General features: G+C 43.6%; 1 protein-coding gene across 2 annotated transcripts in view; it reads right to left on the minus strand.

Moving 5' to 3' along the window:
• AKAP6 (A-kinase anchoring protein 6) overlaps positions 1-17674 on the minus strand; it is a 379467-nt gene that overhangs the window by 255706 nt on the left and 106087 nt on the right. For both annotated transcript variants that reach the window (XM_089778447.1, XM_075926957.2), the window contains exon 3: positions 3631-3882. In XM_089778447.1, the coding sequence (XP_089634573.1) occupies positions 3631-3882 (252 nt within the window). The remainder of the gene's footprint in view (positions 1-3630; positions 3883-17674) is intronic.

The following is a 17674-nucleotide window of genomic DNA, read 5'->3' on the forward strand; positions in this document are numbered from 1 at the left end:
TCACATTTGTTTTACTTATATTAATTTAGGAGTCCAGCATCTAGGCAGGAATCAGCAATCTCCCAGTATCAATGTATATGCTCAAATCTGAATAAATACCTCAAAAACAAAGGTCCAAATTCTGTTCTCATTTACTCTACTCCTAATGGGTGTAACTCCATTGAGTCCCCTATTTAGATCAATAAAGATTCAGATAGGTAAAATGGCCAAAAAAAACAAAAACAGACACAAACATGAAAGAAAACATTTGCTCAAGTGCTGGTAGAGGTTGAACTGCTCTAGTCTGGCACCCTTTGGACCTGACTGGTGCTGAACCAGAGAATTTGCTGGACCATGGGAGGTAATGCTGCTATGCAATATTCACCAACACTTCCACTGCTTTCTAGGCTCATAGAAGACTCATGGGGTAAATTAGAGATGAATAACAGCAAGAATACTGAGAGTCAAGACGGGTGGCTGAAAACAAACTTTATGGGACCATGGAAATCTTGACCACACCCTAAGTGGACACCCAGCTAACTAAAATCATGCTGGACCACAGATGTTGCCAGACCAGAAAAATGCTGGATTAGGGAGGCTCAAGCTGTATTAAAGTACAACATACTATTTAAAACATGCCATGATGTCTCTTCCTCATAGTAAGCTATTTCAACAAATGATCTCCAATGATAATCAAAACAGCTGCAGTCTCATCAATAAAGTAGCCTCATGTTTGCCTGTTACCTTGAAAGTAGCACATTATTAGTTTTGGAGCACCGTAATCAATAAGAACACTTTGATGCAATCGTTCAATTACTAGGGCCACAAGAAATAACACTTGTGGCAGCCAGAAAGATACAAATTAAAATAATCACAAACACTTAAAAACCATTACGCAAAAATGTCTTAGTAGAATTTTGGTTGGACTTCTCTTAAAAACTTTTATTGCATGTATTCCAGTCATGTCAAGGGACAAGTCAATGAATTATAAGTAAGCAATGACACAAAAGTCAATCTGTTAATTATTGTTAGTTTCTATAAAACCATCAGGCTTATTTCTTGCAGCTCCACTTCATGGGAAAAAATGAACAAACAATTATTATGGCTGCAGTGTTTTCTGGGGACATATTTCAATTAGCAAGTCATACATAAATCCACCAAAAAGCTTTCTGTGGCCTTCAGGGCATGCCTGACCATGAAGCTATGAACCCTATTCCTTCGTCTCCTCAAAGTTGTTTATTAGTGTTAATCATCTTTACAACCATGCATATTAAAACCTTCCTGTTTAGTCACCTCCCACAGCAGCTTCCACATGTAGGTGGAATCAGGGCCAATATTACTATGTTTTTATTTCCATTTTTATTTCAGAAAAATAATATATTTAATATACCATAGCCACCAGGGCTGCCTATCAATAGTCCACTTCAAAATACAGGCATTTTAAATACATTTTGCCACAGCTTTATAGAAGGGGATTGCATTTTTATGGAGAAATAGGATTCATTTTATTACAAGATTGAAGCTTTGGAAGAGGTCTATTTCCTCCTGACCTCCAGATGCAAGCAACAACTCTGGCTCTTTCTTTCCCCTTGCATGGGCATATAGTCCTTCATACTCACAAGCCATTCTACCTTTTCCCAGAAGGAGAAGCAATACTGAGAATGAGATTTATGTAGCAATATTGTATTATATACGAATATAGTAAAGCACTATTGCAGTGATTCTCAAAATGTGGTCTGTGGACAACTAGTGGTCTGCAACCATCCTGCAGGTGAGCCATGGGCTCATGACTTGCCCTCCCTGCACTGGCTCTCCTGCCTTGCCCCTACCTCCTACCCCCATGTAGTTGACGTGCCAGCACCAGCTCCCAAGTGTGTGTGTTTAGGGGGAGCCTCGCGGGCCAGATCCAGCTTTCAGGGGAAGGGAGCAACTTCACATGCTACCACTCCCCCTTCCCCCAGGTGGAGGAATGGCAGTACAGGAAACCGCTCGCCTGGAGACTTCGCTGCTGCCCCCATTGGCCAGAATCACGGGAGCAGCAGCAAAAGATGGTCAATTTGGGGAGCAGTTGGGGAGCTGGTGCTGGCACTCCAACTATGCAGGGGGGACAGAAGAGTCATGAGCCCATGAGCCACCTGCAGGATGGTTGCAGATCACTAATGGTCCATGGACCACACTGGGAGAACCACTGCTCTAGGCAAACAAGTGGTTTTTTGTGAAGCCCAGACTTTAATAGTAAGATCATAGAACTGGTTTGCTACAACCAAATCCTTAGTGGGTCCTGGATCATCTCTCCCTGGATAGATGCAAAGTGTCCAGAGCATCTCTGACTCCTCAGGTTGCAGCCTCTTCTTTAAGGGGAAAAAATCTTCCCCCCTGCCAGGCTCTGTCTTTCTAAGGAGGTATTCTCTATACCAAATATAATTAGAATGAGTTGGGGTACTTCCTGCTTCCTAGTGCCTGAATTAAAACCTTCCTTAGGTTATGAGATCATAGTTATATAAACCCTGCCACATTCAAACCTTAGCATCATGGCTTCACTCCTCCGGGTGTGCTCAAGGCCATGCTTTTTTCCTTAGAACTTGCTAGAAAGTGTTCAAAGTCCATCAGAAACTTGTGTTATCTGATATTAATCCATTTAAATACATTTTAAGTCCAAAAGGGACCATTATGATCAACTAATTGGACCTCCAGCATAACACTGACAATAGAATGTCACTGCAGAAAGCCCATAAGCTATTTTTTAAAGCTATTATGTAACTTTTAGAAAAACATCAAACCTTGATATTAGGGTTTCAAGTGATGGAGAATCGGTCACATCTTTAGCTAAAAAGCGTTCCTATGGTTAATTATCCTCACTGTTAAAACTATGCTCCTTATTTCTATTTCAAAAACATTTGAACTAACAAAGTTTCTTTAAAACAAGTTAGTATCCATACTTACTGAACAAAAGGCAATCTATGTTAATATATCTATATTAAAAAGCTTATTAAACTTTTATAAACTTTGCATGCTTTAGAAGAAAGCAAGATCAGAGCTGATCTGCAGGGATGCTGTTATCCCAGCTGGCAATTTGTAGACTACACTTTCAAAAGGAAATTTTAACCTGTCCTGTACAATGGTGGATAAAACTTTTCTATGCCCAAAGTTTGTAACTACAAAGACTAATTCCATATCTTGGTTTTCACATGCAAATTCTTTTTTCACACACTGATCTAGAATTGAGCCTGAGATCACCAAGTTTTGATTTGGATATGAACTTCTAAATTCCAAGATGACTAAATCAGACGTTTTGGGTCAAAAAGCACCTCTGAACCAATCTAAGTATCTGTGGGGAAAAATTTTAGGCTTGTGGGAAATATTGCCTGCTGTTTTAAAGAATGCTTTTGAAAAGTTGGCCCTATGAGTCTACATTTAATCTGGTTCAATGACAATGGATGTCAGCTGAAGAAACTTTAGCTGAGAAAACACTTATTCAATTAGTCTCAAGTGTATCTGGCTGCACTGGCAACAGTTTGGATGAACTGCAAGTGAAAACTACCTAGGACTTTTTTATACTAGTAGCAGGGTAGATGATCTTCAATCCTCTAGCAATATTTATGATTAGGGATTAATGTTCCAAAAGTAAATTACTGTATTTAGTTCTCATACCTCTTTTGTCTCCTCAGAAAATGCTTGCAGAATATCAGTCTGCCTGGTGTAGTTTCCATTGGCATCCTGTAGTCCTTGTAGGATGCGTTCTCTCAGAACCAGAACAGAAACACGCAGCTGGTGCCAGAGTAGCTGTACTGTATGTATATCGACTATCACATTGACGGAGTAAGACAGAAGCTTGAGGGAAAACTCAGTCTCTAACAGAGCATGAATTTGTTCAACGTGGTCAGATATATCTTCACATATATCCTGTAATAGAAAAAAATGTATACCTTTAGCTACAGGAATAGGCCCTATAAAGATCATCTCTAATTTTTGGCTAATGCAGAAAATGTGATTTCAGATAGGGAGAATAATGTAATTAATACATATGGGATCTCTATTTTTTTATTTATAGCAAAGCTACAACAACTGAACAAGCAGCTGTCCTATTTGGCAGGAGTGTTCACTGAGTACAGAGACAGCATGCAATAAGTAAGGATGGCACAACAAGATCATATGAATCATAGAAAGACAGCACTGTAAAGATGTCGTCTTAAACTGTAACAATTGCAAAAGAGTGGTAAGACTGACCCAACTGAACTCTATTAGTGATTGAAAAAAAAATCAGAATGTAAAGAATTTGATTAATGCCATTCCCAACAAAATAAGTATCAACAGAGTTGCCAATTTAAGTGAGAATCCACATTTTTTATACACACACACACACACACACACACACACACACACACACACACACACACACACACACACTGTTTTGTGGAGCAGTGAAAGAGTTAAGTCACAAGTAAGCTGATCAGGTATATGAATGTGAGTAAAGACACCCTATGATGTCCAATTAAAGAGTTACACTTTTGCATATTGGATAAACTGTTGGTAAATGTATACAGCAGAATGGATTTAATTGACTATAAACTACAGATTAATGGCACATTCATTGCGAAAGACCCATTTAGACTATCTGAACTATGATTTAAAGTTTCATTGTTAGAATGTGGCAAGCAAAAAGACTGAAGTAGGCAAGTGAATAATCTTAATATAAACAATGTTGAACTTTTTGGTTAACTTGATTACTACACATTCAAGTTCTGTAGTCTGGACTTCCACAGTCCAGCAACGTCTATGATCCGGCATCCCCATGGGTGCTCCTGAGCTGGTGGACTCATGGGTAGAAGCTGGGCCCCACACTCAGAAACTCCTGCTTGGCCCTTCCAAAGTTCTGGAGTGCCACAAATAGTTCACTTGCAGTGCTTGAGCTCAGGGAGGGAGAAGGAGGAGCAGGAACAGAGGAACATTCAAGGAAAGAGGCAGTGTGGGTGCGGAGCCCAGCAGCCAGGGACAAGGAGCGCAGCCCCAGAGATTGTTTGCAGAGCCCCTCATCTGATGGCTACAGAGGGGCCAGCACTGTCCTCTTGTTTAGCACCAGTCATATCCCAAGGGTGCCAGACCTCACATTTGAGATTTGGGATTCAGAGGAATGTGGATTTAACCAAATCACAGTCAAACACATGATTGTTTTTAGTCTGAAAAGGCTTGCAAGGTGAGTGTGGTGGAGTACTGTCAAACCAGCCCACAAAGACAGGGCCAAAAGAATGTGATCGAGGAGACTGTCAGTGTTTTCAGATTCAGGTGTTTTGGGGATCACACACAGTGATATTAGGTACAATTTACTGGAGCTTTTAAGGGATGGTGGAGTGTACTTGATGGATGTGGAGACTGACATTTGGCAAAAGCACTTCAATGACTGGATTGGGGAGGAAATAGATACCAGGGTTTGTGGGTGGAAATGATTGTTGAGGCCTCCAGGGGCTAGTGTCTTATGCAGATAAAGGCTAAAAGGACCAGCTCTCAGATGTAAATGAGAGCTAGGATTTTACCTTGTGGGTTTTGTGACTATAAGTAGAAACCTGAAATTTTCATGGACTACAGGTCTCTTTTGGTCCCCTCCTCCTCCCCTCCCCGTTTGCCCCCCATCCCTAGCATGTGAATGAGCACAAGATCAGAGAACTCATAAATTAGCTGAAGTCTTTGGGAGGAAGGCAATCAGAAAGTTATACCCCAAATTATTGTTTCTATATTGGGAGCCCTGTAATCTGCACTAGACTCAGTTAAATACCTGGTATGCTCAGTGTTAATTAAGTTAAAGTCTGCTGCTTAAAATCCATTCCACTGTCTGTATTTTATTCGGCTGTATGTCCTAAGCAATTAGATTAAGAAACATCCCAATTTTTGTAGAATGTCAGAGATGCAACTAATCAAAACAGTTGCTGAGAGACATGGTGTTTGTTTTACTCATTAATATTTTTGTTTAATATCAGCAAATTGATGCAAGTAGCAAAGCACAACCTTTTTGCACTGACAATATGTAAAATATTCTGTATCAGTTTAGAGCTGATGTTTATAAATTTAAAGTAAAGCTAATAATGGTGTTAGGTGCATGGGGAAATAACGTGGACACCAATGCATATTGTCTAGTAACTTAACAGTAATAAATGAAGCCAAATGCCCATTGCAATCGATAGCTCAGTATTAAACAATTAAAAAACAATTATGGTTAGAATACGGTCAACCACTTAGCCGCTATTAGAGACCTGGGTTGGAGCCCAGTGAAAGCAGATAGACCTAGGATCCTCTATCTGGGCTGATATTCTATTGGTGGTGACTACATCCTTCCCTGGGGTACTGACCTCTAGGTGCCCTGTGTGCAAGGGCTGCTATATTATATTGCTATACAGGCAGTCCCCGGGTTATGTACAAGATAGGGACTGGAGGTTTGTTCTTAAGTTGGATTTGTATGTAAGTTGGAACTGGTACATATTGTAGGGGAAACTCTAGCCAAACATTTCTCCAGAGCTCAGTTTTGTTCTCCCACACCTCACTTCCCTCAGTCCTTTATTCTCAAGCTGAGGTGTCTGCTGAGAAAAGCCGCTCCGCGTCTCCCTGGTCTGCTGGGGGAGGGGCGCTAGCTTCGCGTCTCCCTGGTCTGCTGGGGGGAAGCAGCTAGTGCGGGGTTGCCTCACCCGATTTGTAAGTAGGGATCCGATGTAAGTCAGATCCATGTAACCCGGGGACTGCCTGTATTATATTATATATTGACTCTGGCACTGGGTCCCACCGTCCTATGCCTAGGGTAGCTATATTGACTCTGGCCACTGAGCCATGCTTCCCTGAAGCCCTACTGACTTTGGGCTTTAGGCTATGACTCCCTGAAGCCCATGGGAGGCTTACTGACTATGGCCACTAGGCCATGTTGTCTTGGTGCAGCCAGGGTGATGTAACTGTGGGGTTACTACAGTTCTACTTGACCACCAGAGTGATGGGGTGAACTAGCCTTTTGACACACTATTGGGCCCAAATCAATAAAAACTCATGGACTGACCAAAACCAAGACTCCTAATGAATTAATACTTCAGTTTTAGGCCTTCTCTACATATATATTTGCTTCAGTTTACCTTAAGGTGTGTTTTCAAACTAAGTTAATTAAATTGGTGCAAGTTTGCTAGCAGATACTCTTTGAAACTTCTGATACAGACAATGCTCATTGATTTTAACTCAAGGTGATATTAAAACTGATGTAGCTAAAATGATAAATGCTGGAACTAGGGCCTCTGGTAGTGCTGCTACACTCCCTGACAAGAAGCATTTTATACAGAGTTTACAGTTTGTTTAAATGACAGCACTGCCACTATCCAAATTGTTCTAGTATCCTAGTTAAAAACATATGCAAAATTGTGTATAGATACTTTTATTGCATTATATATCAGGCTTATTTGGTTAAATTCAAGTCAATTAGGAACTGATTTATTTTAAACCAAAGAAAGCTGCTTTAAACCTGAATTAATGTCTACACATTTTTTGTACCAGCCTTTATTAGGGTTTAAGAGTGGTTTAATTTGATTTAGGGCTTATCTACAATGGAAAGTTGCACAGATTTAACTTAGTTTTTAAACCAGTGTAGTTTTGGTTTACATATGGCTCCTTTTGGTTTCCTTCAAACCTGTTTCCAATCAATTTAAGCTAAACTGAAATAAGAGTGTCTGTCAACCCAGGAGTTTGCATCACTTTATCTGAATTGATTTAAATGCACTCTCTAGGTTAATCTATGCAATTTTCATATGAAGACAAGTCCTTAATTTAATCAAGTAGATGAGTAAATTACACTAAACCAAAGTAAGTGGCTTTTAAACCAAAAGAATAACAGCCACACAGTAATTTGCACCTGTGATATATCTTACTAGGTTTAAAATGCTAATTTAAATCAAACCAAACAGTGCAGATAAGGCCTGAGAGTCCATCCATTAATGCTATGCACCATATTAAAAGTAATATAGCTTAGGAAAGCTACTATCTAAATAGCTGCCGTGCTGAGCTGATTAGTTGTTTGTCGGCTCAGCGCACTAGTTTGGACGCTCCGCGGACGACATCAAAGGCATTTGTCAACCGTCCCATTATGCCTCATGGAATGAGGTTTACCAGGGCGGTCAACAAATGCCTTTGATGTCGACCGCAGAGCGTCCAGACTAATGAGCTGAGCCGACAAACAGCTAATCAGCTCAGCACGGCAGCCATTTTAATTTAAATAAAGCGGAGATTATTTAAATCGCCGCTTCATTTGGGTATGTCTAGTAAACTAATCTACATGGCTCTGACGACAGAGTCATGTATTCTAGACTTACCCATAGACTTAGACTTTAGACTTTAAGGTCAGAAGGGACCATTATGATCATCTAGTCTGACCCCCTGCACAATGCAGGCCACAGAATCTCACCCAACCACTGCTAGAATAATCCTCTCACCTATATCTCAGATATTGAAGTCCTCAAACGATGGTTTAAAGACCCCAAGATGCAGAGAATCCTCCTGCAAGTGAACCATGCCCCATACTACAGAGGAAGGTGAAAAACCTCCAGGGCCTCTGCCAATCTACCCTGGAGGAAAATTCCTTCCCGACCCCAAACATGGCGATCAGCTGAACCCTGAGCATGTGGGCAAGACTCATGAACCAGACACCCAGAAAAAAGTTCTCTATAGTAACTCCTATCTTCCCACCATTGGCCTATTTATCACTGATAGTGAAAGGTCAATTAATTGCCAAGATCATGTTATCTCATCAAACCATCCACTTCATCCCCTAAATGCATAACCCATGTAGCTTAATCTTGAAGCCAGATAGGTCTTTTGCCCCCACTACTTCCCTTGGAAGGCTGTTCCAGAACTTAGCTCCTCTGACGGTTAGAAAACTTCGTCTAATTTCGAGCCTAAACTTCCTAATAGCCAGCTTATATCCATTTGTTCTTCTGTCCACATTGGTATTGAGCTTAAATAATTCCTCTCCCTCCCTGGCATTTATCCCTCGAATATATTTAAAGACAGCAATCATATCTCCCCTCAGCCTTCTTTTGGTTAAGGTAAACAAGCCAAGTTCCTTGAGTCTCCTTTCATAAGACAGGTTTTCATTCCTCGGATCGTCCTAGTGGCCCTTCTTTGTACCTGTTCCAGTTTGAATTCATCCTTCTTAAATATGGGAGACTAGAACTGCACACAGTATTCCAAATGATGTCTCACCAATGCCTTATATATGGGCACTAACACCTCCCTATCTCTACTGTAAATACCTTGCCTAATGCATCCCAAAACCGTATTAGCCTTTTTCATGGCCATGTCACATTAGTGGCTCATAGTCATCCTGTAATCAACCAGGACTCCGAGGTCCTTCTCCTCTTCTGTTACTTCCAACTGATGTGTCCCCAGCTTATAACTAAAATTCTTGTTATTAATCCCTAAATGCATAACCTTACACTTCTCACTATTAAATTTCATCCTATTGCTATCACTCCAATTTACAAGATCATCCAGATCTTCCTGTACGATATCCCGATCCTTTTCTGAATTGGCAATACCTCCCAACTTTGTGTCATCCACAAACTTTATTAGCACACTCCCACTTTTAGTGCCAAGGTCAGTAATAAAAAGATTAAATAATAATGGTCCCAGAACTGATTCCTGAGGAACTCCGCTAGTAACCTCTCTCCAGCCTGACAGTTCACCTTTCAGTATGACTCACTGTAGTCTCCCCTTTAACCAGTTCCTTATCCACCTCTCAACTTTCATATTAATCCCTATCTTTTCCAATTAGATCCACTGCATTTCCTTTATCTAAAAAAATCTGTTATTTTCTCAAAGAAGGAGATCACGTTGGTTTGGCACAATCTACCTTTTGTAAAACCATGATGCAATTTGTCCCAATTGCCATTAACCTCAATGTCCCTAACTACTTTCTCCTTCAAAATTTTTTCCAAGACCTTGCATACTACAGATGTCAAACTAACAGGCCAGTGGTTACCCGGGTCACTTTTTTTTCCCTTTCTTAAAAATAGGAACTATATTAGCAATTCTCCAGTCAAATGGTACAACCCCTGAGTTTAGAGATTCGTTAAAAATTTTTGCTAATGGATTTGCAATTTCATGTACCACTTCCTTTAATATTCTTGGATGAAGATTATCAGGGCCCCTGATTTACTCCCATTAAGATGTTCAAGTTTGGCTTCTACCTCGGATTTGGTAATATCTACCTCCATATCCTTATTCCCATTTGTTATGTTGCTATTATCCCTAAGATCTTCATTAGCCTCATTAAAGACTGAAGCAAACTATTTGTTTAGATACTGGGCCATGCCTAGATTATCCTTAACCTCCACTCCATCCTCAGTGATTAGCGGTCCCACTTCCTCTTTTTTTGTTTTATTCCTATTTATATGGCTATAAAACCTTTTACTATTGGTTTTAATTCCCTTTGCAATGTCTAACTCTACATGACTTTTAGCCTCTCTCACTTTGTCCCTACATGCTCTAACCTCAATATGGTAGCTTTCTTTGCTGATCCCACCAATCTTCTACTCCTTATACGCTTTCTGCTTTTTCTTAATCACCTACCTGAGATGCTTGCTCATCCAGCTTGGTCTAAAACACTTACCTATACATTTTTTTCCTCTTTCCTGGGATACAGGCTTCTGATAGCTTCTGCAATTTTAACTTAAAATAATCCCTGGCCTCCTCCACTTTCAGATCCATAAATTCTTTAATCCAATCCACTTCCCTAACTAATTTCCTTAATTTATTAAAATTAGCCCTTTTGAAATCAAACCCTTTGTCTCAGATTTATTTTTGTTTATCCTTCCATTTAGTTTGAACTGAATTAGCTCATGATCACTCGAGCCAAGGTTGTCCCCTACAACCATTTCTTCTATGAGGTTCTCACTACTCACAAAAACCAGATCTAAAATGGCTTTCCCCCTTGTTGGTACAACAACTACTTGATGAAGGAATTCATCAGCTATCACATCTAGGAAAATCTGAGCCCTATTATTATTACCAGTATTTGTTCTCCAGTCTATATCTGGAAAGTTGAAGTCTCTCATGATTACACAGTTTCCATTAGTATTTACTTCTTTAAAAACATTAAAGAGATCTCTATCCATATCCAAATTAGATCCTGGTGGTCTATAGCACACCTCAAGCACTATCCCAGGGGAGGATCTGATAGTTTTCTTCCCCAGTGTGATTTTTGCCCAGACAGACTCAGTCTTCTCCATTCCTTGACTTTTTAATTCTTTGCTATCTACCTCTTCATTCATATACAATTCTACTACACCACCTTTACCTTTATTTCTGTCTTTCCTAAACAGCACATACCCTTCACTACCTGTACTCCAGGCATGCCTAGTATTCCACCATGTTTCTGTTATTCCTATATCATCTGGTTTCACTTCCTGGACCAGTAGCTCTAGTTCCTCCATTTTGTTACCTAGGCTCCTCTCATTGGTGTACAAACATTGTAATTTTTGCTGTTTCACCTCACTCACATTCTTTACCCCATTTGGCATGGACATTTTACCTCCGATATGACCTATTAGACTAGTATCCACTCTGCCCTTCCTCCTTATGTCCATTCTCCTACCCCCGACTATATCCTTTCTTACTTAGTTTTCCTCCCTCTCAATGCTAAAATGCAGCATAGAGATTACCTGGACATCTCCCAACCATCTCCCCCAAATTCCTAGTTTAAAGCTCTCTTAATCAATTGTGCCAGCCTCCATCCTAGAAGTCTGTTTCCTTCCCTACTTAGGTGAAGTCCATCCCGAGAGAACACAATGCCATCCACAGCCTCCGGAACAACTCTGACATTATAATCAAAGAGGCTGACAAAGGAGGTGCTGTTGTCATCATGAACAGGCCTGACTACCTAAAGGAGGCTGCCAGACAACTCTCCAATACCAAATTCTACAGGCCACTTTCCTCAGATCCCACTAAGGAATATACTAAGAAACTGCACCATCTGCTCAGGACACTCCCTAAACAAATACAGGAACAAATCGACACACCTTTAGAGCCCCGACCAGGGTTGTTCTATCTATTACCCAAGATCCACAAACCTGGAAATCCCGGACGCCCCATCATCTCGGGCATTGGCACTCTTACTGAAGGACTGTCTGGCTATGTGGACTCTCTGCTCAGACCCTACGCCACCAGCACTCCCAGTTACCTTCGTGACACTACGGATTTCCTGAGAAAACTACAATGCATAGGTGATCTTCCAGAAAACACCATCCTAGCCACCATGGATGTAGAGGCTCTCTATACAAACATCCCACATGCAGATGGAGTACAAGCTGTCAGGAACAGTATTCCTGATGATGCCACAGCACAACTGGTGGCTGAACTCTGTGAATTCATCCTCACACACAACTATTTCAGATTTGGTGACAACATATACCTCCAGACCATTGGCACTGCTATGGGCACCTGCATGGCCCCACAATACGCCAACATTTTTATGGCTGACCTGGAACAACGCTTCCTCAGCTCTCGTCCACTTACACCCCTTCTCTACCTACGCTACATCGATGAAATCTTCATCATCTGGACCCATGGGAAGGAGACTCTGGAAGAATTTCACCATGATTTCAACAGCTTCCACCCCACCATCAACCTCAGCATGGACCAATCTACACGGGAGGTCCATTTCCTGGACACCACGATACAAATAAGTGACGGTCATATCAATAACACCCTATACCGAAAACCTACCAACCGCTATACTTACCTGCATGCCTCCAGTTTCCACCCCGGACACAACACACGATCCATTGTTTACAGCCAAGCACTGAGGTACAACCGCATATGCTCCAACCCCTCAGACAGAGACCTACACCTACAAGATCTTCAACAAGCATTCTGTAAACTGCGATACCCACACGAGGAAGTGAGGAGACAGATTGACAGAGCCAGACGTGTACCCAGAAGCCTCCTGCTACGGGACAAGCCCAAGAAAGAAACCAACAGAACACCACCGGCCATCACCTACAGTCCCCAGCTAAAACCTCTCCAATGCATCATTAGTGACCTTCAACCCATCCTGGACAATGATCCCTCACTTTCACAGGCCTTGGGAGGTAGGCCGGTCCTTGCCCACAGACAACCCGCCAACCTGAAGCATATTCTCACCAGCAACTACACACCGCACCATAATAACTCGAACTCAGGAACCAATCCTTGCAACAAACCTCGGTGCCAACTCTGCCCACATATATACACCAGCAACACCATCACAGGACCTAACCAGATCTGCCATACTGTCACTGGTACATTCTCCTGCACATCCACCAATGTAATATATGCCATCATGTGCCAACAATGCCCCACTGCTATATACAGGGAGTCCCCGAGTTACGCGGATCCGACTTATGTCGGATCCGCAGTTACGAACGGGGTTCCTCTCCCTGGTCTCCAGCAGACCAGGGAGAGGAAGCAAAGCGGCGGAACACGTGGGCAGCGGACAGGGCTGTCTGCTGCCCACGCACTCCGAGGCTTGGCTCTGCTTTGCCTCCCCCGTCCCCCTGGTCTGCAGACCAGGGGGAGGAGGAGGGGGGCAAAGCAGAGCCAAGCCGCGGAGTGCCCGGCCAGCTGACAGCCCAGACGCGTCTGGGCTGTCAGCTCATCACGCGCTCCGCGGCTTGGCTCTGCTTGGCTCTGCTTTGCCCCCCCCCCCGTCCCCCTGGTCTGGGGACGGGGGGGGGGCAAAGCAGAGCCAAGCAGAGCCAAGCCGCGGAGTGCGCGATCAGCTGACAGCCCAGACGCGTCTGGGCTGTCAGCTGGCCGGGCGCTCCGGGGCTTGGCTCTGCTTTGCCCCCCCCCCCATTCCCCTGGTCTGCAGACCGGGGGGGGGGGGGCAAAGCAGAGAAAAGCCGCGGAGCACGCAGGCAGCGGACAGCCTCGGCGCGTCTGGGCTGTCCCGCTGCCCCCGTGCTCCGTGGCTTTGCTCCAGTCACCTGTGGTACAGCAGCTGGGGCGCTGCCAGTTGGTCCCGTAGCGCCGCTCTGGGCGCTACTGGACCAACCTAGCAGCACCCCAGCTGTTCTGCCCCTGGCTCCTGATTCAGCCACTGCTGGTCAGATTCAGCAGCGGCTGAATCAGGACGCCTGGGGCAGAGCAGCTTGGGTGCTGCTGGGTTGGTCCAGTAGCGCCGAGGAGCGGCGGCGCTACTGGACTAACCCAGCAGCACCCCAGCTGCTCTGCCCCAGGCATCCCCAAGTCAGCCGCTGCTGAAACTGACCAGTGGCTGACTACAGGCTGACTTGGGGATGCCTGGGGTTCTTAAGTTGAATCTGTATGTAAGTCAGAACTGGCGTCCAGATTCAGCCGCTGTTGAAACTGATCAGTTTCAGCAGCGGCTGAATCTGGACGCCAGTTCCGACTTACATACAGACTCAACTTAAGAACAAACCTACAGTCCCTATCTTGTACGTAACCCGGGGACTGCCTGTACATCGGCCAAGCAGGACAGTCCCTACGTAAAAGAATCAATGGACACAAATCTGATATTAGGAATGGCAACATACAAAAACCTGTAGGGGAACACTTCAATCTTCCTGGACACACAATTGCAGATCTAAAAGTAGCCATCCTGCAGCAAAAAAACTTCAGGACCAGACTTCAAAGAGAAACTGCTGAGCTACAGTTCATCTTTAAGTTTGACACAATCAACTCTGGATTAAACAAAGACTGTGAATGGCTCGCTAACTACAAAAGCAGCTTCTGCTCTCTTGGAATTCACACCTCCAGATCAGCTGCTAGAAGTGGGCCTCATCCTCCTTGATTGGATCCACCTGGTCATCTCCAGCCTGATCCTGGCCTGCATATTTATTCCTGCCTCTGGAAATTTCCACTACATGCATCTGATGAAGTGGGTCTTTGCCCATGAAAGCTTATGCTCCTACACTTCAGTTAGTCTATAAGGTGCCACAGGACTCCTCGTCGCTTTTGCAGATTCAGACTAACACGGCTACCCCTCTGATACTTGATCCCGAGAGAACAGTCCTCTGTCCGTGAATGCCTTCCAGTGGCCGTACATCCCAAAGCCCTTCTTATAGCACCACTGCTTGAGACAGAGCAGTCAGTTGCTGCCTGGAGCTGGAACAGAGTCGACTGGGTTTCTGACTGGATAGAAGAGCAGCAAAACCATGGATAACTCAGGGTAGAGCCCAGGAAGGAGTGCTGAAAACCAGGGGAATTAAGAAAGAGGTCCTTTCTGCTTGTGGGGATCAAGCAAGGACTGAGCACAGAATCTAGGCAGACCATGTGAGGGAACAATGATGGGCCCTGTTGAACTGTTATAGAGAGCATTATTTCCAGGGAGGAAGCTTTTTCAGAAGGTAAAGACCGTATACCTCAGAAAGGGTTGGTTTGCTCTGTTCCACTTGTAGTGTATGTGACTCAGCTGGAGGGCTAAGTCACTGAAGATCTGCTGAAGAAACCATTTGAGGGGAGATGGGGAGAGGTGCCTACAGGTGAGTACAACCCTGTTCCAATAATTAAGAAACAGCATGCTTACACCTAACCAGAATGGGTGCTTATGAGAGGCAGGTGCAAGCCCCATTACAATATCTGTATTTCAGTATGTACATACATGTAAATGTGAATTTTGTAGTATACAGGCAGTCCCCGAGTTACGCGGATCCGATTTATGTACTTACGAACGGGGCTTTTCTCGCCCCGGAGGACGCGGGAGGCGGGACCGCCCAGATACACCGCGGTCCCGCCGCCCGCGTCCTCTGGGGCGAGAAAAGTGTCTCCGCGTCTCCCTGGTCTGCTGGGGCCCCCCAGCTGAGCAAAGCCGCGGAGGATGTGGGCGGCGGTACAGCGGCGCATCTGGGTGGTCCCGCTGCCTGCGTCTCCCTGGACTGCTGGGGGGGGGGCGTGGCTAGTGCTCCCACCCCCCCCCCAGCAGACCAGGCTTTTCTCGCGGACGACTGTGGTACAGCAGCTGGGGCGCTGCTGGGTTGGTCCCGCAGCGCCGCTCCTCGGCGCTACTGGACCAACCCAGCAGAACCCCAGCTGCTCTGCCCCAGGCGTCCCCAAGTCAACCGCTGCTGAAACTGACCAGCGGCTGACTACAGGAAGCCCGAGGCAGAGCTGCTCTGCCCCGGGCTTCCTGGAATCAGACGCTGATCAGTTTCAGCAGCAGCTGACTTGGGGACACCTGGGGTAGAGCAGCTGGGTGCTGCCGGGTTGGTCCCCGCAGCGCCGAGGTGCGGCGCTGCGGGGACCTACCGGGCAGCGCCCAGCTACTCTGTCCCAGGCGTCCAGATTCAGCCGCTGTTGAAACTGATCAGCGGCTGATTCCAGGAAGCCCGGGGCAGAGAAACTGCCTCTGGCTTCCTGTAGTCAGCCGCTGGTCAGTTTCAGCAGTAGCTGAATCTGGAGCCAGTTCCAACTTACGTACAAATTCAACTTAAGAACAAACCTACAGTCCCTATCTTGCACGTAACCCGGGGACTGCCTGTACTTAGGAAATTGTTAAACAGTCTGCAAAGAAGGGATACTCAATGCATGTAACATAAATGGAACTTGGATGCATCTTTTCAACTGAAATTTCTTGATGCCATTATGAAGCAGGATGAAATTCAACCAACTCTTTTACTTACTACATTGCAAAATAAGGAAATAAAAAGGCAGATCAGGAGCAATTACAAACAAATATTTTAAAGGTTTGGTTTTTAATCTTGTAAAAAAAAAAAAAAAGTCCAAATCCTGATAATCTGAAATAGTCAAAAACTAAACCATATAAACTTCTCTCTAATTATAAGGAAGAAACGGAAATTAATACTGATAGCACATTTGGATTTTTTGGTCGGAATTCAAATAATATATTAAAAATGTGCTGATAAATCCTGAGCATACTAACCAAAATACAATCCGAACTGTTTAAAGTCATATTTCACACAAGACATTTCCTTAAGACCTTCCTTTCTTTTTATTCAGGCAGATTTTTGAACTAGATAAACTATACACAACCTAGCAACTTTTGGTCCCTATCTGCAATTTCTGGCATGTCTGGAGACTTCAGAAATTCGAGCAGAAGCAAAGTTTGTATTGCTTGTTTGCTTTTGTTTTGTTTTAAAACTCATCAAAAAGATGTGCATTTTCCTCAAACAGTCAAATCAAACGCTCTTTAAAGCTAAGGTGCAGACTACCCAGAGCACAGCCACAGTCAAATGATACATGTAAGAACAAGATAAGTAATCTACTTCCCCCTGGTGTATCAACAAACTCCTGTTTCCATGACAGTGATAATGTGGGGCATCATCTATCCTGAGTGCTCATTACTATGTAAATTTGACCAAGGAACAGAGATCTAAAAGCCTGTGTGACATTTTACTATAATGAAATACTTAATAGCAGAGTGTTTAAGTTAAAAAGTAGTGTATAGAGAACATAGTAGCAATTCCAAAATTATCTAAATAGTGAAAACAATTTCTTCACAGCCGCTGAAATCTAAATGCAGTGGTAATTTGAGGAAACTCAAGAACTGTATTTAGCACAGTGAATCAAAAGATTTAGCACCTTTTGTAGTGTTTTACATAGCTTCAAGGAGACACTGAAATGTCACCATAAATTACACATTAAGGATGCGAACAAGACACTTTCAGGAGACAATCATGTTCTGTTGTCTTGCCTTGGAGATGAGTATTTAACAAAGATT

Source organism: Pelodiscus sinensis, chromosome 5, assembly GCF_052426305.1.
Source record: "Pelodiscus sinensis isolate ZL-2025 chromosome 5, ASM5242630v1, whole genome shotgun sequence".
Lineage (NCBI taxonomy): Eukaryota > Metazoa > Chordata > Testudines > Trionychidae > Pelodiscus > Pelodiscus sinensis.